The sequence below is a fragment of the Argentina silus genome (genome assembly GCF_951799395.1).
Source record: "Argentina silus genome assembly, chromosome: 9".
Lineage (NCBI taxonomy): Eukaryota > Metazoa > Chordata > Actinopteri > Argentiniformes > Argentinidae > Argentina > Argentina silus.
Genome location: NC_139663.1, coordinates 11,278,824 through 11,305,919, shown reverse-complemented (window position 1 = coordinate 11,305,919; position 27,096 = coordinate 11,278,824). Strand labels below are relative to the sequence as shown.

The 27,096-nt window shown below is 41.1% G+C and overlaps 6 protein-coding genes across 6 annotated transcripts; 5 read left to right on the top strand and 1 right to left on the bottom strand.

Moving 5' to 3' along the window:
• The first annotated feature begins 666 nt into the window (after positions 1-666).
• Positions 667-2,054, top strand: LOC310809834 (uncharacterized protein). Its single transcript, XM_083677337.1, has 2 exons — positions 667-908; positions 1,055-2,054. The coding sequence occupies exons 1-2, from the start codon at positions 731-733 to the stop codon at positions 2,029-2,031; spliced, it is 1,155 nt and encodes a 384-aa protein (XP_083533463.1). The 5' UTR covers positions 667-730; the 3' UTR covers positions 2,032-2,054.
• A 739-nt stretch (positions 2,055-2,793) lies between these two features.
• LOC310809832 (uncharacterized protein) lies at positions 2,794-5,965 on the top strand. Its single transcript, XM_083677336.1, has 2 exons — positions 2,794-2,989; positions 4,569-5,965. The coding sequence occupies exons 1-2, from the start codon at positions 2,797-2,799 to the stop codon at positions 5,546-5,548; spliced, it is 1,173 nt and encodes a 390-aa protein (XP_083533462.1). The 5' UTR covers positions 2,794-2,796; the 3' UTR covers positions 5,549-5,965.
• Positions 5,966-7,058: 1,093 nt separating this feature from the next.
• On the top strand, positions 7,059-9,081 carry LOC310809296 (uncharacterized protein; the record flags this gene model as incomplete). The annotated part of the gene is made up of 2 exons (XM_083676491.1): positions 7,059-7,245; positions 7,664-9,081. 2 exons carry the CDS (start codon positions 7,059-7,061, stop codon positions 8,848-8,850), a joined length of 1,374 nt encoding a protein of 457 aa, XP_083532617.1. The 3' UTR covers positions 8,851-9,081.
• Positions 9,082-10,852: 1,771 nt separating this feature from the next.
• On the top strand, positions 10,853-12,694 carry LOC310809835 (uncharacterized protein). Its single transcript, XM_083677338.1, has 2 exons — positions 10,853-11,160; positions 11,463-12,694. Exons 1-2 carry the CDS (start codon positions 10,968-10,970, stop codon positions 12,416-12,418), a joined length of 1,149 nt encoding a protein of 382 aa, XP_083533464.1. The 5' UTR covers positions 10,853-10,967; the 3' UTR covers positions 12,419-12,694.
• A 530-nt stretch (positions 12,695-13,224) lies between these two features.
• On the top strand, positions 13,225-15,967 carry LOC310809836 (uncharacterized protein; the record flags this gene model as incomplete). The annotated part of the gene is made up of 2 exons (XM_083677339.1): positions 13,225-13,540; positions 15,051-15,967. Exons 1-2 carry the CDS (start codon positions 13,345-13,347, stop codon positions 15,965-15,967), a joined length of 1,113 nt encoding a protein of 370 aa, XP_083533465.1. The 5' UTR covers positions 13,225-13,344.
• Positions 15,968-17,618: 1,651 nt separating this feature from the next.
• wipi1 (WD repeat domain, phosphoinositide interacting 1) lies at positions 17,619-26,843 on the bottom strand. Its single transcript, XM_083677335.1, has 13 exons — positions 26,522-26,843; positions 24,265-24,347; positions 22,790-22,956; positions 22,139-22,235; positions 21,771-21,868; positions 21,435-21,527; positions 21,085-21,155; positions 20,524-20,631; positions 20,260-20,424; positions 20,004-20,111; positions 19,717-19,856; positions 19,450-19,550; positions 17,619-17,759 (listed from the first exon to the last, which is right to left on the bottom strand). Exons 1-13 carry the CDS (start codon positions 26,614-26,616, stop codon positions 17,709-17,711), a joined length of 1,377 nt encoding a protein of 458 aa, XP_083533461.1. The 5' UTR covers positions 26,617-26,843; the 3' UTR covers positions 17,619-17,708.
• Between the last annotated feature and the right edge of the window lie 253 nt (positions 26,844-27,096).

Genomic DNA, 27,096 nt, shown 5'->3' with positions numbered 1-27,096 from the left:
ATACTGATCGGGTGACGGAACTGATGGAGTGGGTCACCCTTCAACCCATAGCAACTGAATAGGTTGCAAAACTAGTTTGAAAAAAAGAATGTTTAAATATGTTAACATGGTCACAGATTTCTCCCAGAGCACAGCATGATTCTTCCCCATCTGTTGGAAAAACAAACGTTTGATCATAATCCAACCAGTACGAATAGGTTGTCTGAACCAGGAAGGCCTCTATGGTATTTTTAATACACAGTGTACAACTTTGAAAGATAAGCTTGTGTCAAAGTGGCCAGCCTTTGTGCCATCTTTACAAAGATTGCTGTTGGGTCGATCAGAACAAGCATTTTGTGGTCTGCATAGTTGCTCTTAAGTGTATATGTGAGAAAATCATGATGATACATTTGATAGTCATGATGTTTAGATGTATGTTTTGTGGTAGCAGCCTTTTTTACGTACATTTACAGTATGGGCGACAATTTGGTTAAACAATGAAGGTTCACGTGAGGTCATTTGCATTTTTTTTAGATTATGTCGTTTAAATTAGGTAGTGTTCCCTGGAGAAACCTGCGGGTGGCAGCAGACGTCCAGTCTGCCAGAAATCCGCAATATGAAGAAGAAGTCGTGACCCGGATGTGGTTTACTAGTAAACAAACAGCAGCTAGCCGAATGCTCACGCGCTGGGGCTCTTTTAGATGTGTAAAACAAAAAAACCTACGGCCCGTCGAGTTTAAATACCCCCATAATGTCTAAAATACTTTTGCTGAGAGTGTTTCTCAACGAGCGATTAACAGCGGCTGCCGAGGAGATATTCGGGGCAGTTGAAGAAACGATAGCGGAGTACCAGGACGAAGTTTCTCGTGCAAAAGGGGAGAACGAGCGTCTACGAAGGCTCCTGGAAGCGGTTCCTGAGATACGAGCAGGTTTGTAGGTCAATAAAGCACAAATAAACCATCTGCGTGTGTCCATTAACTTTCAGTTTAGGTCATTTTAGCAATGTTAATCGTTTAAATTAATCACCAGCTGATATGTTGTGATGGTAAAGCTTTGGTTGACCTTTTACATCCAGACCCCCAGCCGGTCACTGTTATTGTGAAAGTGGAGGAGGAGGTTCCCCATGAGAAGCAGCACTGTGAGCAGGAATGGAGTCTAAGTGTGGGACAGGAGGACCCAGAGCCCCCACTGATAAAAGAGGAAGAGGAGAATCTCAGGATCAGTCAGGAGGAAGAGCCTCTTCAAGGGCTTCACGCAGATACCATAGAGTTCACATTCACTCCTGCTTGTGTTCAAAGTGACCATAATGATCAAGACCCAACTCAGTCCTCACATCTTTACCAAACTCAAAGTGAAGAAAATATAGGACACTCCCTGCCAAGTACCTCAAGTGAACAGATCACATTAGAACTTGACGGAGAGGACTATAACATGTCAGAACCATCCAGCCAAAGTCATGCTCCTTGTTGTTGTAAAGTATGTGAAAAGACCTTTAACTCTATGGCTTCTTTATTGAAACATGTACAAGTGCATTCAAAGGATAAAGAACATCTTTGTGGTGTGTGTGGAAAACACTTTGAGTCCACAGAAAGTAAGATCAATCACATGCTAACTCACATAGGAGCAAAGTCTTGTCATATTTGTGGTAAATATTTTGCCAGAAATTTTCATATGGAAGTGCATATGAGGACTCACACCGGGGAGAAACCGTTCAGCTGCAATATTTGTGGCAAAGTATTCAATCGGAGTGAAAACCTTAGTACTCACTTGAGAATCCACACAAGAGAGAAGCCGCATCGTTGCTCTGATTGTGGCAAATGTTTTGTCACTCGCACTGATATGAAAGTGCATATGAGGATTCACACCGGGGAGAAACCTCATCGCTGTGATGACTGTGGCAGAGGATTCACTCAACGTAGCAGTCTGGAAGCGCACGTGAGGACCCACACCGGGGAGAAACCATATCGCTGCCACATCTGTGGCAAAGGATTCACTCAGAATGGAAATAGGAATACACACATGAGGACTCACATGAGAGCAGCTGTTATATAATCATCTTCCTTCTCGTGTTGGCGAAGATTTTAGAGAATTCCTGAAAACTAACCTAACCGGACGTATTGTGCTTTCTTCAACTAGGATCTTAGAGATTGGACTTTTTCCAGACATGTAGAAAGTGAAAGAATGGATAACATGCATTTATTGAATTTCTGTAGTGTTCCTCTCTTCTCTTGCAATGTTACTTGATTTGAGCTTTTTATCTCCAGTATAAGTTGTGCATTGCCAAACTGTAAAGCTTCATGATATTGAATTACCATTGCGAAATTAAGCTTTGTTCAACTAACCTAGAAATTGTACTTTTCCAAATACTCAGTATCACAGAAAAAAGAGCAGATAACGTGTTCATTAAAAAGGTACTATTACAGCCCAAACAGAGGAGACAATGTATGATCATCAGAGATATGCGTGATACAAGTACTATGAAAGTATAGATGTGCTGAAACCGGCACAACAGTTTATTAAGACCCAACGGTTTGTTGCTAGAAATATTTATTAGGAAGAACTTGACATGAAATATCTATAACCCGTTTGAACTCCACCCAGCAGGAGGCGATAGTGCACAATTCGCACGGCCTAGTAACAGATTATTCTGAGAGGGATAGCTTCATCGGTGGTGTGCTGCACAGTCGAACGACGGTTTATGTAGCTTCACAAAACACTCTCTGGTCAAATCACTTTCGAACTATGAATCGAAGTAGAGAAGACTAGCTAGCTAACTGTAAAATAACTTTGGTCGAAACAACGTAAACTTTCCTTAAAATGGCTAAAATGCAGTCGCTAAGAGTGTTTCTCAACCAGAGACTAACCGCGGCTGCTGAGGAGATATTCGGGGCAGTTGAAAAAACGATTGCAGAGTACCAGGAGGAAGTTTCCCAGTCGAAAGAGGAGAATGACCGTCTTCGGAGGTTGCTGGACATCTTTATAAAACCTGAGATTAAGTTATTCAGTTCAGGTATGTGGCTAAATGGATGTTTCTGAACATAAATGACAATAATTTGCAGGTTACATCGTGGTCAACACAAAAACATTTCACAATAGTTAGATTTGTGACTTAAATGAGGGGGTGACTAGCTAGCTAATGTAATCATACATGTGTATGTATTAGCTAGAAGAATGCAATGGATTGTTCTGCGGTGTTAAGTGTGTTTGTGCTTGCGAAACCTTGAATACTCAGTGGTATTCCTTCTACAGCTTTATACTGGGAGGTCTATGACTAGTATGGAAACCAAAAGATGCAATTTTTGGTCGCTACGATACTAACATTTAAATGTGCGCAAATCCAATTTATGAACCCTGTAAAAAATAATTCTGATAACGATTAGACTTTTTTTTAACTCTTCAACTTTGTGTAACTCCATCCAAACATGATGAAATGTTTGTTTAGGCCATCTATGAGCTCCATTGTTGTTGCAACTATGCATGGCTGCAACTGCCATGGAGCTTTCAACTCTTGAATAAACACAGCAGGAGACCTGCAGAGAACATTCTTAGGATGATTATACAACAATGCACTCTTGGCTACCAATTCTACCCCATTACACGCTGCAACTGCCATGGAGCTTTCAGAACTATTCAATAAAAACAGCAGGAGACCTGCAGAGAACATTCTTAGGATGATTACACAACAATGCACTCTTGGCTACCAGTTCGACCCCATTAAAATCAACACTCTTCTCTGTACACTCTACTGACCAGGGTCTTGCAGTGAGTGACACACATATCTCACTGATTATACACCCCTGTCTACCTACCTACCCCTGTCAATACTATATGTTCTTTATGACATGTTGTTGTTATCCATTTTACTGAATATGTTGGCATATTAAAAAAATACAAATACAGCTTTTTGATGCCTTTTTCCTACTTTTTAAATCTATAAGCATTTGAAGTATATGGTTAGTTATGGGCAAACTCAATAACACTACACATCCTTTGAGCTAGACACCCCATTTCAACTTTTAAATGGACGTACTGACATACCTTACAATATTTATACAAAGACATTTGATGCCTTTTATACATTTTAAAATATGAGCATTTAAAATTGCAGGAATTAACATAGGTTTCAATTGAGACCATACAATTGCTATGGTCATATTCAAAACTCTACTCCTCTCATCTTGCTCTACCTTTCATTATAATAGTTTTAGCCAGCTGAGCAAGCACACAAAGTTTCCTTTCCTAGTTTTACACTTGGTCCCTTTCAGAAATGTTTTGTGAACTCAGAGCAGTTTGGCAAAATGTTCAGGGTATTTTCACATATAGTCCTCTTTTAAAGAACCAAACTCGGTCCACTTTAAGTGAACCAAGCTTTTCTGTATGAATACGGTCCCTTTCAGACACATTTTGTGAAGAGGATTAGTTTTTTTTTTAGTAGTATTGGAGAAATCCGACAGCTTGATCTGATTTTGGGTAACAAAAAAAATTCTGGATAAGAATGATCCAAGTTTTGAAATATTGTTAAAAAAGTTCACAAAATTGGCTGAATGGGACAGTGTGTCTTATTTTTTTTCATATTCTCTTCCCTATAGACCTCCAGTCACTCTCTGTCACTGTGTCTGATGAGACAGTTAGCAGGAGTGGAGTCCCAGTCCAGGGCAGGAGGAGGGCTGAGTCCGCACAGATTAAAGAAGAACCGGAGGAAATCCAGACCAGTCAGAAGAATGAAGATCTTCAAGCTGGTCTGTACGCTGATACCATCTTCCCCCCTGCCTGTGTGAGCAATGACTATGACAAGGACACAACTCAGTCCTCACATCCATACCAAACCCAGAGTGGAGAGGACACATACAGGGAGGCGGTACCAAGCACATCAAGTGAACCAATTGAAATAGAAATCGGACTTGATGGAGAGGAGGACTACATGTCAAAAACCGTCGAAAGTACCCCTTTCGGTTGTAAAGTGTGTGGGATCTTTTGTCTCTCCAAGGCCTCTTTGATTAATCATTTGCAAATCCATACAAATGATAAACACAAACGTTGTGGTGTGTGTGGAAAACGCTTTCCGTCCAAACAAAGTTTGATCGATCACCTGAAAACTCACATTGGAGGAAAGTTTTGTCCTATATGTGGGAAATATTTCTCTAGAAATTATCATCTGAAAGTTCATGTAATGGTTCACAATGGGGATAAACCACATTGCTGCCAGTTTTGTGGCAAAGGATACACTCAGCGTGGAAGTTTGAAAGCACACATCAGGACACACACAGGGGAGAAACCCTACAATTGCCATGTTTGTGGCAAATGGTTTGGCCATAGCTCTCAAAGAAGAGTGCACATGAGGATTCACACAGGGGAGAGACCATTTCGCTGTCAGTTTTGTAACAAAGGATTCACAACTGGTGGAGGTTTGCAAGCACACATGTTTATCCACACAGAGGAGAAGCCACATAGCTGCCATCTCTGTGGCAAAGCATTTAGTTTAAAACATAACCTGAAAGCCCACATTAAGTGTCAACACAAACACACATACTCTGATGATGGTCTTACAACCGAAAGCGTAGCCCAATAAAATCGACATTTTGCATTGATCCTGAGTGTGCAGAGACTTCCTTCAGTGACGTTGTTGCTCTTCATCTCCTGCACCTTAGCTATAGTCGGTGTGGAGCTGATTCATTGAAGTTACACAAACACACAAGAAAGTGAGAAACTGCATCATCGCTGTCTTTATAACAAATGTTCCAGCACTGACATGCCTGTTCCAGCACTGACACAACTCTGACCATGCATAGCCTACAGAATGGGGACTTCACACTGGAGATACTTCACACCCTCTCTCCATTCTCAGAAAAAAAAAACATTTGTATTTTGTATATTGACAAGCATAAGGTAAATCTGTTTGAATAAGTGCTCCTTCTCTGAGATGTCCCATTTTATAAAACTTCAAACCTAGATATCGTATTTTTTCCTGAGGAAGTTTAACAAAATAAAAAGCTGACCTGATTACAACATACCGTTAGTTGATGTGTCTTTACCTTCTCTGTCCTTACCAGAGCCTTTTTTGGAAGTTATAAAAGTGACAACAACCTAATATAGAAAATGGGATACACACAAGGACTCACATGAAAGCAACTGTTATATAATAATTTGTGTGATGGCTCTTTTGTCTTCATGACATCTTAAATTGCATATGATAACTTTTTCCTCTCAATTGAAACAAATAACTGTTTATATTTCAGTTTATATTGACAAGCATTTTGAGAATTCCTGAACACTAAACCTTACTGGACGTATTGTGTTTTCTTTCACTAGGATCATAGATATTGATATTATAGACATGACTTTTCCCAGACATGCAGAAAGTATTAATGAATGGTTAAAATGAATGCATTGACTGTCTGTGACTGGTGCTCTCTTCTCAGGCATGTTGCTTGGCTTGAATTTTCTATCTCTTAGTTTGGCAAGCTAGAATTCACAACTATCAATGATATTGACTTTACCATTGCCGAATTGTGCTTTCTTCAACTAACCTAGAGATTGTACTTTTCCAAATACTCACAGTGTTACAGAATAAAGAGCTGATAAAAAGTTAAAAGCTATTACATTTTCTCCTCCCTCTCCTCTGGTTGTCCTGTATGATCAGAGATATGATCTAAATTAGTGTAGGATCAATTGATTGGGTCTTCCATAACTCCTCCACGCAAGGAGGCAACCAGGCATTAACAATCAATCAAACCGAACTGCTACATTATCTTACACTGTTATAGATACAGCTAGCTACCACCTGGTGGTATTAATAGATAAGTGCTATGACAATTAGAGATGTGCTGAACGCGGCACAAACCGATTAGACCCAACGCCAGGCAACTAGAAATATTTATTTAGCAAGAACTTCACCACACATTTCGATAACCTGGTCTATCTCCACTCGCCAGATGGCGATAGTGCGTTAAAGAAATCTGAGAGGAAAATCCTTCTTTGGTGGTTTTCTGCATAGTTAAACAGAACTATGAAAGAGTACAGAACCAACTAGCTAGCTTGAACATTACTGGTCGAAACAACGTTAAATATATACCTTAGAAATGTCTCAAATACAGTCGCTCAGAGTGTTTCTCAACCAAAGACTAACTGCAGCTGCTGAGGAGATATTTGGGGCAGTTGAAAAAACGATTGCAGAGTACCAGGAGGAAATTTCCCGGTCGAAAGATGAGAATGTCTGTCTACGGAGAATGCTAGACATCACACCTGAGATAAAGTTATTCAGAGCAGGTATGTGGCTAAATTCATGTTACTGAAGATAAACCACAGTTAAAAGCTAGCTAGGGTGACTGGTTACGTCGCTGCGAATGTGTTTACTAGAGGTCCATGAATTTGTTCGGCGTCTCAGCGTATTTTTGCACATGGTCCACGGCTTCAGCAAATGTTTGTAAACTGCACTCGTCAACATTTTAAGGGTATTTTCTCATAGTCCCCTTTAAAATAGTCCACTTTCAGTGAACCAAGAGTTCAAAAAGTTAAATAACTATAAGATTTTTAGACTTTAATAACTTTAAGGGTACTATATGTGAAAAGCCATGGAAATGTCAGCTCAATAGTAAAACTTTTATTTTTTTTAAATGGCTGAAAGAGACTACGTGTGAAAATACATAAGCGTTGTTTTTTTTTTTCATCCTCTCCTTCCATTCAGACGCCCAGCCACTCACTGCCACAGTCTCTGAGACCATTCGCAAGATACGAGCCCCAGTCTGGGGCAATAGGAGGACCAAGTCCACACACATTAAAGAAGAACAGGAAGAAATCCACACCAGTCCGAATGAAGAGGAACTTCAAGCTGATCTGTACGTTCATACTATCTTCCCTCCTTCCTGTGTGAACAGTGACCATGATGAGGAGACAGTAAACAGGAATGGAGCCCCAGTCCAGGGCAGTCGGAGGACCCAGTCCACACACATTAAAGAAGAACAGGAGGAAATCCAAACCAGTCAGAAGGAAGAGGATCTTCAAGCTGATCTGCACACTCGTACCATCTTCCCCCCTGCCTGTGTGAACGGTGACCATGGTAAGGACCCAACTCAGTCCTCACATGAAGACCAAACCCAGAGTGGAGAGGACACATACAGGGAGGCGCTACCAAGCACCTCAAGTGAACAGATTGAAATAGAAATCGGATTTGATGGAAAGGACTCCATGGTATCAGAACCATCCAGACATATTCAAACAACAGAGTCATTAAAAGTCATGCAAACAGTCAACAATATACCTTCCTATTGTAAAGTGTGTGGGATCCCTTGTCGCTCCAAGGCCTCTTTGATTGATCATGCGCAGATACATACGAATGAACAACAACATTGTTGTGGTGTGTGTGGAAACTGCTTTGGGTCCACAAAAAGTGTGATTGATCACCTGAAAACTCACATTGGCAGAAAGGTTTGTCCAATATGTGGGAAATATTTCTCTCAAAAAAATCTGAAAGTACATATAATGGTTCACACTGGGGATAAACCGCATTCTTGCCAGTTTTGCGGCAAAGGATACACTCAGCGTGGAAATTTGAAAGCACACATCAGGACGCACACAGGGGAGAAACCCTACAATTGCCATGTTTGTGGCAAATGTTTTGTCCATAGCTCTCAAAGAATAGTGCACATGAGGACTCACACAGGAGAGAAACCATTTCGTTGTCGGTTTTGTAGCAAAGGATTTGCTCAGATTTCAGGTTTGCAATCACACATGATGGTCCACACAAAGGAGAAGCCACATAGCTGCCATCTATGTGGAAAAACATTTAGTTGGAAAAACAACATGGCAGCCCACATTAAGTGTCACCACAAACACACAAAAAAGGGAGAAACTGCATCATCGCTGTCTTTATAACAAATGTTCCAGCACTGACGCTCCTCTGACACAGAATGAGGACTTGCACTGGAGACACTTCACATTTTTACTTTTTATTTTTTTACTTCACATCCTCTCCCTTCTCAGATACAACATTTGTATTTGTAATGCCGAGCATAAGATACATCTGTTTGAATGTGTCATAAGTACAAAAGTGAGATCTGCACCTTTTTTTTTTAAAACTTGGAACCTAGATATTGTATTTTCCTTCGATCCAGAGAGTTTCACAAAATAAATACCTGCTTACAACATACTGGTGTGGTTTACCTTTTATCTTCTTTCTGGAGCTTTTTGGGGAAGTTGTGGAACTTTACACACAACTTTATATAGAAAAAGAAAACATACATGATTCACATGAAAGCAACTGTAATATAATTAATTATCTGTGTGACAGGTCTTTCATATCTGACACTCATCTTCAATTGCATATGATGAGTCTTTCCTCTTGATGAAACAAATAACTTTATATTTAAGTTTATTGATAAGCATTTGCACTTTCCCCAACATGCAGAAAGTATGAAATAATGGAAAACATGCATTTATTGACAGAGAGTCAGTGTAGTGCTCTTTCTCAGTCAATGTTGCTTCATTGGAATTTTCTATCTCTAAAAGTTGTGTTCTAGGTTGCCAAACTATCAACTTATGATATTGCATTTACCACTGTCGATTTGTGCTTTCTTCAACCAATCTAGAGATTGTACTTTTCCAAATACTCTAAGTATTACAGAATAAAGAGCTGATAACGTGTTCATTAAAAGTTGCTATTGCAGTACAGCCAGAGCAGGAGAGAATGTATGATCATCAGAGACATGATCTAACTTAGCTTACACTCTGATAGATACAGTCAGAGTGTGAGTGGTATATTAGATATCCAATATACCACTCTGGATACATGTAGCTACCATCTGATAATATTTATATAAGTGCTCTGAAAAAAGGAAAGTAAGTATTAGAGATTTGCTGAAAGCGGCACAAACCGATAAGACTTGACCACACATTTCGATAACCCGGTCGATCTCCACTCCATCAGATGGCGATAGTGCATCATTTGCGCGAAATCAGGAAATTTCTTTGGCGGTTTCTGCAGAGTCGAACAGCTGTGTTCTCTGAACGATAATAACGGGTGTAACAGCATGTTCTGACAATAAGACTTCCGGTTTCATTTCGAGACATCAAAATAAAAGCGCGAGGTAATAGATCACTGTAAACTGATAGGATCACAATATTTAATAACATGTTTAATGAATTAAGGAAATATTACGTAACATGTACAATTTCAAAAAAGTAAAATGTAATTTTACATAGGGCACATACAGTATATTGGACTACACAAATAATATTCCAAAGCTAAACAGGATTTTTACTACCAATCTACTCAACAACACTTCTAGTATACATATCAAGTGAGTTTCAACAATGAGGGGTGTCATACAAAGTATTCTTGGCCTTTTACTGTGGTGCAACAGTTAAAAGTGCCACCTCTAGATTGCATATTGAACATACAGTATAATAGACTGTACACAAAATATTTTACAATATCATATACAACAGTGTCACCGGCATATAGATGCTGGTTAAGGTTACAATTATTTACAGTTAATCCTGTGCAATCCTATGCAATCTAGAAGTGGCACTTTTAACTCACTTGATTAATATTCTAGAAGTGTTACTGAGCACCGTGGTAGTAAAAATCATGTTTAGCCTTGGAAAATTATTTGTGTACAGTCTACTATATGTCCCCTATGCAGTGCAGCAGTCATTCATCACGGTAATTAGAATATTAGAAGAATTACAAACCCTTAAAAACACATAATACATTGAGAGGATTCAGTGTTTATTTCCAGGTAAAGTTACATATAATGTGTGGTTCCTTTATCCATATTTAGTATTTCTAAATGCTTAAACAAGTTTAACGTGGGCGCTTTTATTTTGGAGAAATCCTAATTTACATACATCCGAGCTAAATGGGCGGAGTTCCACTGTTGTCGTTCACACACAGCTGAACAGAACTATGAAGCTGAGAGAACTAGCTAACAAGCTAGCTTGAAAACAACTTTGCTCCAAACGTTAAATACATTAAAAAATTAAAACATAAAATGTCTCAAATACAGTCGCTAAGAGTGTTTCTCAACCAGAGACTAACCGCAGCTGCTGAGGAGATATTTGGGGCAGTTGAAAAAACGATTGCAGAGTACCAGGAGGAAGTTTCCCAGTCGAAAGAGGAGAATGACCGTCTTCGGAGGTTGCTGGACATCTTTATAAAACCTGAGATTAAGTTATTCAGAGCAGGTATGTGGCTAAATTGATGATGCTGAAGATAAACCACAGATGCATATGCCAGTTACATCTTGTTCAACACAAAAACAGGTTAACAACTGGCTAGGGTGGTGACGACATACGTAATTCGCCAACAAATTAGGGTATTTTCGTCCTCTTTAAAAGAACCGAAGTCAGTACTCAAAACAAACTATTATGTGGAAATACCCAGGAAATGTTGGCGAACCACCGGAGTTAGAAAGAAATGGCTGAAATTGATCACGTGTGAAAATACCTAAGTGTTTGCTTTTTTCATCCTCTCCCCATCCCTATAGACCCAGTTAGCAGGAGTGGAACCCCAGGCCCGGGCATGAGGACACAGCCCACACAGATTAAAGAAGAACAGGAGGAAATCCAGACCAGTCAGAAGGAAGAGGATCTTCAAGCTGGTCTGTACGCTGAGAGCATCTTCCCCCCTGCCTGTGTGAGCAATGACTATGACAAGGACACAACTCAGTCCTCACATCCATACCAAACCCAGAGTGGAGAGGACACATACAGGGAGGCGCTACCAAGCACGTCAAGTGAACCAATTGAAATAGAAATCGGACTTGATGGAGAGGACTACATTGTATCAGAACCATCCAGACAAATTAATTCAACGAAGTCATTCAAAGTCATGCACACAGTCAAAAATACACCCTTTAGTTGTAAAGTGTGTGGGATCTCTTATCGCTCCAATGCCTCTTTGATTAATCATGTGCAGATGCATACAAATGATAAACAACATTGTTGTGGTGTGTGTGGAAACCGTTTTGTGTCCACAGAAAGTTTGATTGATCACCTGAAAACTCACATTGGAGGAAAGTTTTGTCCTCTATGTGGGAAATATTTCTCTCAAAATTTTCATCTGAAAGTTCATATGATGGTTCACACTGGAGATAAACCGCATTGCTGCCAGTTTTGTGGCAAAGGATATACTCAGCGTGGAAGTTTGAAAGCACACATAAGGACACACACAGGAGAGAAACCCTACAATTGCCATGTTTGTGGCAAATGTTTTGTCCATAGCTCTCAAAGAAATGTGCACATCAGGAGACATACAGGGGAGAAACCATTTCGCTGTCAGTTTTGTAACAAAGGATTCACTCAGAGTTCAGGTTTGCAAGCACACATGTGGATCCACACAGAGGAGAAGCCACATAGCTGTCATCTCTGTGGGAAAGCATTTAGTTTGAAACATAACCTGACAGCCCACATTAAGTGTCACAACAAACACACACAAATGTGAGAAAATGCATCATTTGTGTATCTTTATATAATATATGCTATTTAGCTGACACTTTTATCCAAAGCAACTTACATTGCAGTGAGTACATACATTTCAGTATATATGGTCCCAGCGGGAATCAAACCCACAACCTAAGCGTTGTTAGCACCATGCTCTACCAACTGAGCCACAGAGGACCACAAAGCAGTAACACTCCAATGGTGATGCATAACCTACCAAATGAGGACTTGCACTTGAGATACTTAATGTCCTCTCTCCCTACTCAGATGAAAAACATTTGCATTTGTCTTGACAAGCATAAGAGATCTTTTATTAAAAAAAATAATAATGTTTTCAAGATTCACAAAATAAATACCTGGTATAACATACCAGTAGTTAGTTGATGTGTCTTTGCCTTCTCTCTACTGAACAGAAACTTTTTGGGAAGTTGTGAAAGCTATATATCTGGTTCCATAGAGTTGTGTTTACCTGGTGCTTGTTCAGGAAGGTGACATGCCAGATGCAACAAGATGTTCAGGTAGAGCTTTATTGTGCTGAACTGGTGAGAGTTTCTCATAATGTAGATTAGGGGGTCATGTCAGCTCTGTACTGATTACTTCTCTCTCACCTCACTAAAATCACTCATGTGCTCGTCTCCCTCTGGTAGCATTGCAGGATCAGAGGTTCTTAGGAGTCATAAATGTTTCATGTTTGAAAGGTGTGCTTTTTCAATAAGATATGATTAAACTGTAGATTTTTTACTTTTCCTGATCCAATTGACAGACATATTATACTCCATTCCATTAGGGGGCGATAGTGCGGAACCTGTCGTAACACCCCACTGAAGAAGAATGAGTGTGCCGCCTACTACTGCTGTGCTAAAAGCAGTATTCTCTGGCGAGAAGTCGTTATGAATTTAGCAAGCTACCAACTTTAATTGTCTGACTATGTCTCAAATTCAGTCACTGAGAGTGTTTCTCAACGAGCGACTAGCAGTGGCTGCCGAGGAGATATTTGGGGCAGTTGAAAAAACGATAGCGGAGTACCAGGAAGACGTTTTCCGTTCAAAACAAGAGAGCGACCGTCTACGGAGGATGCTAGAAATTCTTCTGAAACCTGAGATAAAGCATAAACACAGAGCAGGTATGTACATGTCATGTGGTTCATTTAATGTAGCTAGCTGGAAACGCCATCAACGAGTAAGGCTAGCTAACAGTCACCATATTCATATGGCTACGTTTGTATGTAGAGATCTAAGTTAGCTGCCAAGCAAAATAGCCAAAATAGACTATCTAAACCATTCAAAATATCCCAAATAATGCGAAATAGTGTACATTTACCTGTTCATTCTTGTTATCATTACACTTACTGTCGGTGTTTTCTTCTTAGGCTAACTGCTTATACGCTATTGTTCTATGTGGACAAGCATAAACGGTTGTGATTTGCGCAGCAAGCAAATCAAAAGACGAAGCTAAATAATATGACGCTTAATAATAAACCAATATTTATAACCAGCAATTTGGTGATTTGACATGAACAAAATAACTGTGAAACGAACTACAAGTCAATCGATGTCAAAGAGTGGTTATTTTGGTCTAAAAATACGGTTTAAAAAGCACCGTAGCGACGGCGCCAGTCAAGACAACCGCTATTAGAATTCTAGGCCCGTTTAGAATCAAAGATTCTAGATAAATATTTATCACTCCCCTTATTCAACTCAAAAGTCCTCGATCACAGTTTTTTTTTTAAAAAGTTTTTTTAAACTATCACTCAAATAAGAGCCAACCACTGTTGTATCGTCACCCCCGGTTGTTGGATTTTGTTTGGGTTAGGATTAAGGGGTGAAATTTAGTTTTACCTTGACCTCAATGGCCAGCTCCGGAATCAAAATCCAACAAGCCGAATTTTATGAGTGTCTTCGCCAAGGTCTTGTCTACAACAAACTGAAAACCACAAACACTCCCCGTTTGAGTTTTTTTTTTATTTGAGGAAATATGTGCGCCCTAGTAGACGATAAAGCCAGTCCAATCGGAAAGCTATTTCCGCGCGAACGAGAGGGAGAGCTAGCCAGGCTGCAACCGTGTCGAGCGGAGCGGAGTATTTTTGTACAACTGTCTGATGGCAAACTGCAGTCATTTTGACAAAAAACACTACCTAACTTGCTACTTCTGTTCAATAACAAGCTTGGATTGTCAGACATTTCCTGGATAAACTATGACAAATGTTATTTTATGAGCCATGAATAAAGGCACATGAGACTGAGAGTAGCTGTATGTTTGTGCGCAGGCGTGTGCCTGTGTTTAAAAGAACATTGTTTACATGATATAATATAACAATTTTTGCTGGGAAAGGTGGATAACAAGAGGACATGAGCTGCAGCAAAATGACAAAGGATGGTGGTAGGAGGCTATGGTGTTTAGAGTGTGATAGAACTAAGGGATTTATTTGTAGAGAACTGAAGTTGGATATCCCTCCTAAAGACCTCTTCACCCCCACTACCCCCCTGTACAAGTTTTTCTCCTGCATTGATTATTTTATCATATGATGACTTAACCTACCCAATCATCGTAGACAGAATATTTGCAGACCTATGACTCAAGTTAATGAGTCGCATTTATAAATACATGTATTTTATCCACTCGCTTCCCTTCAGAGCACCAGCAGTTCACTGTCACTGAAGACGAGAAGGTTCCCCCTGAGCAGCAGCAGGAGTGGAGCCTCAGTCTTGACCATGATGAGGGCCAACAGCCCCCACAGATGAGAGAGGAACATGAGGAACTCATGACCAGACAGGAAGGAGAGCATCTTCAAGAATCAAAGGCTGATCCCATAGAGTTCCCATTCACTCCTTGCTGTGTGAACAGTGACCATAATCAAGACCCATCTCCGTCCCGCCTCTACCAAATCCAAAATGGAGAGGACCCAGAGAGGGAGTCTCTACCAAGCATCTCAACTGAACAGATCAAAATAGAACCTGATGGAGAGGAACACAGAGCATTAGAACCATCCGATGAGTCTCTGGCCCCCTTTGCTGTAAACCTAGAATGTCCTGTAACTCAGACTCAAAGTCATGTTGTTCCTTGTTGTAAGGCATGTGGAAAGTCATTTATTTCTATTTCCTCTTTAATTAGTCATGTTCAAATGCATACAAATGATTCCGAAAATCCTTGTGGCGTTTGTGGAAAACGCTTTGAGACCACACAGAGTATGAGTGATCATCTAGAAACTCACATAGGTGCAAAGTTTTGTCACATTTGTGGTAAATCTTTTGCTAGAAATTACCAAATGAAAGTGCATATGAGGACTCACACAGGAGAGAAACCATACCGCTGCCATTTCTGTGGCAAAGGATTCACTCAGAGTGGAAGTCTGAAGGCGCACACCAGGATCCACACAGGGGAGAAACCGTATCAATGTCGCATTTGTGGCAAACGTTTTATCACTGGCTCTGAAACAAAAGTGCATATGAGGACTCATACAGGAGAGAAACCACACCACTGTCATGATTGTGGCAAAGCATTCGTTCAGAGACGAAACCTGCAAGCACACATGAAAATCCACATGGGGTAGAGACTCTCTTGCTGCCGCTGCCATGTTTGTGGCAGAGAATTCACTGAGAATCAAGAGCTGATAATGCATATGAACATTCACAAGGGAGACACTGCATAGTCTTTGTCACATGTTTCAGTACTGACATTCCACATGAGGACTCACAAGGCATAGATTAAATTTATAAAGAGAATTCAACTTTAGAGAAACATGATCCTGAAGTCGATCTGGAAACTAAGATAAACTCTTCATTGATGTACTAACACACATGCCCACAGCCTGAAAGTGTTATTGAAGACATTGAAGTCTCTACCTGCTCTGAAAGTTTAAATTTCATGCCCAAATCATCCCAAATTCTCAATGACTTGATTTAAATGACTTTGAGAAGATTCAGGCATGACATTTCAAACATGCTAATTTAGGTACCATTGACCTACATTGGTTTTTGTTTAAAAATGCCTTTCAGCATAAGGAACCAAATAGTAGATTTTGTAATTTAGTTGAACAAGCATTTAGAGAGTTTGGTCTGAAATCTAAGGGGGAGCTAGTCATAAATGTACCATCTCTGAAATGTGCTTTTTTCAGGAATATAGATGTTTTACTTGTCAGACATCCGGAAGGTGAAGTTAAAGAGCTGATAACATCTGTTTATTGAAGTGTCTTCATTTTCTCTCCTGTGGCAATGATGAGGGATGATCAGTAGTTGGCACGATCATACAACCATCTTCTGCTCCCAGCAATCTATACAAATCCTACACACAAGCACTAGCTGCTCATACAAGACTTCTGGACTGGTGTTTTAGACACGGCGTTCATGACTTGTAGCTGGTCATGTGGTCATCTTAGTAATGTACCTCAGACAACATGGCTGACACATCCCTGCTGGCTCATCAACAGTGGGGCTGTGCAGTGCAAACTGCAGAAATGTTGTATTTTCTTTTTATAATCTCAGTTTTCCATAGGCAGATTCACCTATTGACTGTGTGTCCATCCTACTGTAGATACAAATATGCGTACATCTATATCTCCTCCTTTCCAACCATCATCCATCTCAGATAATGACAAAAAAACACTGAAGGCAAATCATATGCTTTGCATAATTTCATTCCTACTGAAATCTACTGGTTTATTTCTTTGTTTGTTTTTTTGGTGTTGTGCAATCTGCAAAATACTTTGCACTTTTACAAATGATATCATAGGCACATACATACAAAACTACCTGCTGAATTGTGTCCAGGAGGCGTACATGTAAACATTGAATAAGTATCATTACAGCAAAACACACAGAATTGAAAAAAAACAAAAAACATAATAAAACAGTTAAATTCCTTATCGTTATGGTTAAATACCATATAATGAAAATAATAAAAGTTATGATAATGCTACCATGATACAACTTAATCAATAAAATATTTGTCAAGTAATGTAGCTATGATAAAACGTAGTTATATGTCCGTTCAGGCATGCACCTCATACACTCATATAACACACTCCTCATAGTATCACTGGGTAAGAAAGACCCAACCCTGGTCTTTTTCAAATTAGGAAGCGACAATTCAATTTAACATTTTTTGAAGATCATTATTATTATTATTATTGTTATTATTATTTTTCGCTAAATGAAATAAAATAACGTAGCACCCTGAAATGAGTTTATTTCTTTAATTTTTTTGTCCTGGCTCATGCATCCTCCAGGTGTGTTCTAACAGGTGTAGCGGTCACCTGTTGCGCCACACCTGTCTGTCCACCTGTCCTTCTACCCTCACGGACGCCTCCCCTGGCCACCTCGAGTTCCGTCGCGGCACCAATTTATCTACCAAAACACCAAAACAGACCTTTAGCAATTAAAATGGTGTCGGGAGTGTGTTATAGATAGATCACGACAACACAACAGACACATGCCCACATTTTCCATGATCAAGGAAAACTATCCATTCCTCTATCCTCTGTTCCCAAATCTGCCATTTCTCAAGATACAACTCTGAGATAATGTTTTTGTTAGACCAGACACTACACAGACAAGACAAGAAAGGTCCATGTACAGATGTCATTATAGGTCAAAACGCGATTAGGTTAAAAAACATTTACATGTAATAATGTTTTCAGGTAAAAATACTTTCACCTGATTAATACAATGGCCACAACGCCCTCCACAGAGAATGAGCATGAACTGCTGTCAGTGACTCATTCCTATAGGACACACTGTTAATGCCAACATAGGCAATTATAGAGCACAGTAGAATGAAGTGGTCCTTAAGTACTGATCCAAGGTCTGCAGAGCGAACCTAGGGTAGAAACAAGCTGACCCTAGATCTGGGCTTAGGAGCAACTTCTACCTGCCCAGAGGTTGCACTGAGCACTGGAGCTCAATCAGAGCTTGTGGGAGTAAGTGTAACCATTGTATGAACTGAACTGGCCACATGCAGCAATACATGCATCACACTGTGTGTTCACAATGGTCGGCCTGAGCTAGGCAGACAGCAATCTTTGTATAATATGGGATAAATTCATACCCAGTTGTTTTTAAGTAGGCTGTGCAGCGCCTAGCTGAGGCCGCTACTTAAGAACAAAAAAAAATGTCTTAATATAATACACCTAAACACTCTTTCAACATCCTTTCACTACGGTGAAACATATACTGAATTCATGTTTTACCATAGCTATAACAATGCCCTCTGACACTTTGGCCAGATTTCACACTTTTTACTAAAAAGGTATCATTTATAAAATTGTAAAAACCAATGAAATATCTATTCCAGAGGAATGAAAAGTAATACCGGTATTCACAAAGTGAAACACCTTGCAAAATCAGCATTCAAACCCATGACCTTTCTATAAACCTACTGTTGTGTAGGAGTTAGTGGGGAGGTCTTTCGGGCTAGACCACTATGTGGGGTAGGAGTTGGGAAAGGGAGTAGTCTAGCACGAAAGTGTGTTAGTGTTTTTATATGGGACCTAGCTAGCAGCAGAGCCATACATAGTAAGAGTTTAGCCAACTTTGGAGCTAGAGAATGCCATTGTTCTGCCTCCTGAGAATTCCATATTCACTCATGAAGAAAATGTGGATTCTAATTTGGTCAATTCATCTCAGGAGGCTCTAACATGGCTGCCATGGAATTGTGTGATGTTGTTTAAGAGCATGTTATTCATTAAAACATGGAATGCGATGAAGATTAGACAAGGATGTAATTTAATTAAATATCTTTAGGAAGTATATGTGCACTGGGAGCTGAATGGAACTGCCAATGAACACAATAACTGGACCAGTTGCCCTTCATGTGTAGGCCAACAACACCCCAGTGGCCAAACTCTCATCTATGGCTCTGGCTAGCCGGGTAGTTAGCATTTCTCTATGGGACCTGACTAGCCGGTAGCCCTGGTATCTGACATTTTCTGCATCCGATGACACTACATTGTTGCCTTGCCAGGCAAATAAATTGGCTGAAGCAGAGACTGACACCCAGGCTAGCTAACTATCAGGGTTAGCGCTTCTGGATGCTCACAGGAGGAAACTCATTCTCGTCGTCCAGACAGACAGGCCCAGCAGCAAACTCGTGTTCCGGGATCAGCTCGCCTTTCTTGGCCCCACCGTCTTCAGAGTAACCTGGGAGGAAGGAGAGGTCATTGTCACACACTTACAGATATACTACATATGGTCTCTCTCTCTCTCACACACACACTCATACTGTATCTGTCCTATGCACATAAACATACACACACAGTTCTAGATTCATTCATCACCCAGATTATACATGTGCCCACATGTGTACCTGTGAGTGTAGCAGTGACTGGCCCGGTGGTTGGTATTGCGACAGTTGCAGCATATGAAGGACAGGCCTGGACAGGGACTGTGACCTCTGACCCCTCAGACTCTGCCCCCTCCTCCCCGTCCTCGTCAATGCCAAACAGCCTGAGAGAGAATTGTGGTGGAGGAGGCCCCGTTTTAATCAAATAGGACCCTACCTTTTCTCGCTTTCTCTATCACTTCCATGATTGGATAAGCAAAAGTAAGGTTACCACTCGATATTGTTTTCATCAAACCAAGCATGTCTCTCACCTGTGTTTCTGAGCCAGCACACACTCCCCCCCGTCCTGCGGGTCCACATTGTAGATGAAGAGCTGCCCATCAGATGAGGCCACCAGCAGCCTCGGAAGCTTTTGAATCCTGAGAGAGAAAATACACACACATACACCTTTTATTGAATTTTTATTATCCACAAAGCAAAGATTGAGTTTGCTTCCTTTGAACCTGTCCTGGATGGTTTGGACAAACATGAATGAGGCCAAATACACACACACACACACACACTCACGTGGCGAGGGCGCAGACGTTTCTTTGTCCAGATACTAGGAGGCGCACAGTGGCGAAGGCGCGGTCCTGACTCATCATGCCTGACACCTGGGCAGGGAGGTAGCTGCTCGCCGCTGAGAACATCTTACCCACATATGCAGACCAGGTGGGGACCTCCTCCTCCCCACTACAGAGAGATAGGGTTAGAGGAGGTGTGTACATTTTAGTCTGTATTGCTCTAGTTTAAAAATGTACTGTGTGTGTGTGTGTGTGTGTGTATGTGTACCTTGGTCCATGTTGCTCAAGTTTAAAGATGTGCACAGTCTCCGTATTGCTGGAAGCACAGAGGAACTGAGCATCAGGGCTGAAGGACAGGGAGCTGATGTTGACGTACCTGTAGTCACACACACACACACACACACAGAAGGTTAGTCTCTAAATCTGTTGTATTTTTTATTTTAATTTTATTTTTTTATAACATCTTAGCATTTGCTCGTCTTTACTTATTCACCCATGAATGAATGGCTCCCATAATCACTGTAACCAGAGTTAACTATTACAGGCTCATAAATCTGTCTTCAGTATGTCATAATGTCTACATTCCAGGCTCTGTACATGCATGCCTGTGTCTCTTACCGTAGGGTTGGTTGCACAGACCCATTGAACCCATTGAACTGTGCTCGCATTAAAAAATACTAATAACAAGTGAGTTTCTTCATTGAATATGTCTTCTAGTCCACATGCAGATGAGTGTTTGAGACCAAATATGCACTTAGCACTGCTCATATGGTGAACTTTACTGTATGTCCTGTTGGAAAGTGTGTGAATAATGTGTATGAACTCTGACCTTTTCATCCCTCTGCGAAACTCAAACAGACGTAGCCCCTCAGGGATGGAGAACACCCGGATGACAGTACCCTTGAGAGGAGGGATAGAGAGGGAGGGGGAGTGAGAAAGAGGGAGGGAGAGACAAAACACAGGGGAGGAAGAGAGAGGAAAGGAATAAAGATTGAGATATGGAGGGAGGGAGAAAGAGGGAGAGGCAGGGGATAAAGAGAGGGATAAAATGACAGTCAGGGCTCATATTCGCTAGCGCCTTTGTTGTTGTCCTGTAAATGTTTTTGGTACACATCCAGGGCCTAGACTCAACATGCAGGCTAGCAGTCAAAGCAGTCCAGGCCTCCTAGTTCTACACACCCTCTCAGAGGCACTGGCCAGCTTGGTGCCCGAGGCGTTGAAGGTGAGAGCTGCCAGGGGACTATCGTGGGCCGGGATCATGGTCATTGTGCTCTGAGGGCAGAGAGAGAGAAAGAGGGAGGGAGATTTAGTGCATCTTCTACGATATTGTGTGGTGTAGTCAAGTGAAGTATACAGTACTTTAGTATAGTGCAGTATCATGGCATAGTACTTGTACTTGTTGTAAGTCGCTTTAGATAAAAGCGTCTGCTAAATGTCAACAAATGTAAATGTAAATGTTACTGAACAGATTGGTGGTATAGTAATGTACTGTGGAGCAAGGCAGTGCGGCCTCACCAGGTTGTTGGCATCGTACACTATGATCTCTCCGATGGTGGCACTGCCAGGATAGGCAAGGTAGGAGTTGGAATGGTTGATGGAGAGGGCACAGAGACCTGGGCAGAGGGTGGGGCACACGGGGCATGAGAGAGGGTCTAGAACCACACACAGGGTAATCAGGCTGAACTGGAGGCTAGCTCTGCGGCCCAAGGGGACAAAAAGAACCATGTCATTTCAAATAATCAGCATAACACTTAATAAGCACCCCCTTAATTATATTCATCAAACCACTATCTATGCATTACAATGAGCCTGTCCTCCGATTTCTACCTCCACCAGCATCCGCTGATGCAGATAGTTTAACTATCTATGTTATTTATGTTTACCTGAGGGGTTGGACGGTGTGTTGAGCAGGGTCTTGAGCAGCTTCATGTCTTTGATGTTGTGGATGTAGACCGACTCCTCCAGACACACCACCAGCCTCTACAACAGAGACAGACAGAGGAGTGTGAGAGTTAGCATATGTATATATATATAACATATGCTAACTCTCACACTCCTCTGTCTGTCTCTGTTGTAGAGGCTGGTATTTACCATATGCATATATATATGTATATATATATGTATAACATCACACACCACAACCATGTTCTCTGTGTCTACTGTGACAATGCTTTAACAACAAGTTGAGTTTAGTGTCCACTCAATGGCTATTGTTCTCCGGTCGTGAAAGACAACACCACTTGCTGTTTTTCTCTTTCTCTTTCAGTCTATGTTTGTCTAGGAAATCTATTGTTACCTGTCCTTTTGAGAACTCCTCCATGTTGAACACTCAACTTATGGCCCTTGAAAAACTGTAATACTGTGAGTGGGACATTATTTGTGATAGGAATCCATTTGATCAACATTTCTATGCTCTTCACGTCTTGAAAACCCAGCTTTCCTGTCTGCAAGTATTATAAAGCATAGAATAACACTGCATGCCAGTTGCATACAATAGATCTTGAAGAAGAAAATCTCAAAGAAACTAAACCTGCCTGTCTGTTGAGTCTGACAGCGAGGATGTTGTTGGAGTAGCTGTAGTTGCAGATCTCCGTGCCCTTCTTGAAGTGGTAGACGTTCATGCGTCGTGGCATGGCCATGCTCACCACCACCACCAGACTGCTGGAGAACAGACGCTCCACGATGTACACGTCTGCCGTTTCTGCTGGGGGAGAGCAGGCGCGACAGTATGGGTAAGACAGTAAGGCATAAGTGTTTGATGGAAGGATTAAGGATGATAAGAACACTTTATTCTACAGTCCTGTGCCAGCTGATATTTACTGGGAAATGTACTGGTAACAATGCGTTATTTTCTTGTACTAACTTCAAATTATTCTCAACAGCTGGTAACTACCTAGTACCAAAATCTTGTTTTAATGAGTCCCATAGTAACAAAAGATCAGGTTGGCTAAGTGTAAGCTACAGTAAATACTATGTAATAGTGACCCATAGTACTGTATTTCTAAGTCAATAAGGTAAATGGTAGGGCATTCTAAATATGGTTCACTTCAAGAGGCAAGTGTCTATGAAGCCTGAGGCCTATATACTCCACAGCTTCCTTCATTTGATACACAAACTGTTCACTGAGCCACATCACACTGTATGCCATTACAGGAGAGCTAAGTAACATCCTACAACCCACTGACATAATCTGCAGTTGTCTACCAAACATCATTTATCAGGCTACCTGGTGAATGTGCCTATTCATCACAAGGAAGTGGACTACCAGGAAATAACCCTATAGGTGATAGAGAAAGTTCCCGCTAATCCCCCCTGTAACTGACACAACTGCCTTGAGAAAAACTGCAAAAGCATGGCAGGGTATGAGTCATGTACTTTATGCAATGCATGCAGCCTCTCTATGAGTCTAAAGGGGATGCCAAACGAAACAAAAACAGTGTTATTACATCAAACTAGGCCTGTTCAGAAGAACATTACCCTAAAACGATTCTGTTAACCTTGACAGACACCTTCACGACCCCTGGCATAACATAGGTATCAGGTGTGATGCCAGTTTAACTAGCTCCCAGAACAGGAGGAATTCTCTCCATACATTCCCAATCCTGCATGGGGGAGTCAAAAGAGCCTGGGAACAGTGTGTTGGGATCATATTGGAATGGGGCCATACTGAGGGAGAATATAGGGGCCTAGGCATGTGGTCTGTGGATCCGTTTGGAACAGGGCCATACAAAAAAAAACAAGCAACAACAGCCAAAGGGATAGGGTGTATAGGGTGTTAGGATGGGTTATACTACAGTATAGGCTCTACAAGGTGTTAGGATGGGTTATACTACAGTATAGGCTCTATAAGGTGTTAGGATGGGTTATACTACAGTATAGGCTCTACAAGGTGTTAGGATGGGTTTTGAATGGAGCTATGCCGAAGGAGACTACGGATAGGGGACAGAGGCCTATGGATAGGGTCTAGAGAAAGGGGGTTGGAATAGTTACAGGACGGGGCAATACTAACCGCTCTCATGGATGCAGTCCAGTTTGTCCATCGAGGTCACAGAGAAGAGCTTGTAACCAGTCTTCGTTCCCACAGCCAATGATCTGAGAGACACAAAAACAAAACATCAGAGTTTGAGAGGAAGGTCTACAATTTGAGAAGAATTGGGTCTTTTTTCCAACCCAAGCTAACTCAAACTACTGTCTCTCACATCTGTCCTTCCTTAGCAGGAGGGAGTAACTTCCCATAACTACATAACTGAAGTACATTTTTGTTTCTATTTTACATTATATTTGCCTATGGGGTACAGATGTGTTTTGGCTCAGATATTGTTTGCATATCCTGTATATTAGGTTTTTGTCATTATGATATTGCATGACAAACACCAAAGTCAGTGAGAATACTAGATACAACAATATCTGCATCATCACCATGTTGAACTGATGCAACACCACCGAAAGGACTGAAGCAACTGCCCACGGCCAAACACACTCACACACACACACACACACACACACACACACACACACAAACACACACAAACGTCCTGTCTGCTTCTGCTAAGTAGGGCTCTAATACACATCTGTAGGTCCAAATGGTAGTACATATGAGAAACATGACTAAGTGTAAGAATATATACAGTAATATCATATATCACCACGGAAAATGTATCTTAAGTTCACAGTATGTTCACATGCAGGAACAGGCTGGGTTAACAAGCCATTTAGAGCTCACATACTGCTAAAGACCGACATATTGGGTATATTCCAAAAATGCAAAAGGCAGTGTTGCTCGTTTATTGTCTGTGATTTTTTTTTTAAATGTAAATAAGTTGTGTCAGCCTACGGGAACAGCATGTACATGTTAATGGGAATGATGTACTCGTTCAACTCTTTCACCCAAACATGAGAAGACACAGGAGGTTGTTTAGTCTGACAGTTTCATCATTGAGCTGACAAACAAATACCCAACATAGTGAAGACAGTAATCTTTGGGGAAGGTGTGTTTATAATAGTTAAAGAGTTTACTGAGTCCAAGACTTTTTCCAAACCCACATCTGGTTTTCAAAGCCATCATTCTCCTCGATGAGGCTTCATGCCCCATTCTGCTCTGAAACAGGTACTAACCTGCATTCATCCACAAGAGAGTATGTTACTGTTCTTCTTCATTGACCACACCGGGCCACAGTGTATACTCTTCACAGTATTTATTGTCTTTGACTTTGAACTGCCATATTTAAGATGGGTTACTTTTCTTCTTTTCTTACAACTATTTAATATTTTGTTCATTACATCTTGAAAGGAAATGTTATGTTACACAGGAAAAATAAACAGAGATTTATGTTGGTTTTTTTAGTCATTGTATATTTAAGCTAAACCACCAAGCATAGGTCTGCATTCCCATGGTCATGAAACTGTGCTGCTTTGGGTGTGCTAGTGCACAGTCTCATGCTAGTGCAGTCTTCAGACAGGTTGTGAGAATTCTCACGTGCTAATCACATACTGTAACAGGTGAACAGCAGGGTGTCCGAGCAACATTCTGTACATGCAGATTAGCCGAGCTTGGCCTAAAGCGCCCCAGGAAACTTGTCCTGACACACTAAGGGACACTGAGTGAATTATGATGCAGTGACAACGCAGGTCACAATTGGGTCATTTAACAGCTTAACTCTAGTGGGGTTGGTGTGTGTGTGTGTATGTTTAATGAGATCACCCAGAACAGGAGATTTGTAAACAGGCATTTCCAAACATCTAACCCTCCCTTGCTGAGTCCATCCCCAAGAGAGATATCTAAATAGGGAGGCAAAAAAGGTCTACTCTACAATTGTAGAGGGTGTAGATTGAGTGTAGAACTTGCAATGGCTGCTGTCTTCATCAAAATAGACAAAAGTGTTGTTGTCGCGGATTAACTTATTTCAGAACTTGCGAACCTATTTGATGAGCTGATCATCATTTGATTGACGGAATACGTTGATGATGATCATTTTTCATCAATTATCGTAGGGCTACATCCATTAGGCCTAATCATAACAGCAAAAGAATAGGCCATCATTCAAATAAAAAAAAACTATCACTTTGTAAATAGTAGGCAACAGCGCAATCCAGTTGCATTGTTCCAAAAAGCAGAAATCACCACACAAGAAAAGTGGTAAAGATTCTAAATTGCATAATTGCTACACAGTTATTTGATAATATATAGGCCTATCAATTTGCTTGCAGTCGAGTCTTGTATGAACAATCAACCCGGTAGACAGCGGAACTGAGGCGCAATTGCTTACGTGGAGTCTTGGTTGAAAGAGGCGCAGCCAAGTCCCAGCCCCGGCCCGGGTCCGCCCGGTCCGCCTGGCCCGTCAGCTCCCTCTCCGGTCTCCATCCCGATTCCCAGCGACCTCCTTCCCTCCCTCCGCCCTGGATTGGAGGCCTGGGATCGGCTGCGCCTCTTCGCAAGATAGCGGCGGACGAAGGATCCAGTGGGGATGAATTATGAATAACTTCTTGATAAGTAAACGATCTAATCGCAAACCCGTCTGTTTTCACCTCGTATTTCCGGATCTTTTAGAATTCAAATCGTTCATAAATGTTTTTAAATGAGTGTTGAGATCAGAGACGCTATAGAAAGAAGGGAAAAAACGGAGCAAAACAAGAACAGCTGACAGCTTGTTGCGTCACTCAGATATCCCGTACCAATTGGCTGAGAGGGAAAAGCAATGTTGTCGTTCGGCACGAATCAGATTGACCAAGCACACATATGGTTGTTTTCATTGGCTCCAACGGTAAAGAGAACCTAGTGGTTTGGCAACACCCCTAATGTAGCAAATTTTATTCATAACCAAGCTCTTAAAAACAGTGGGCG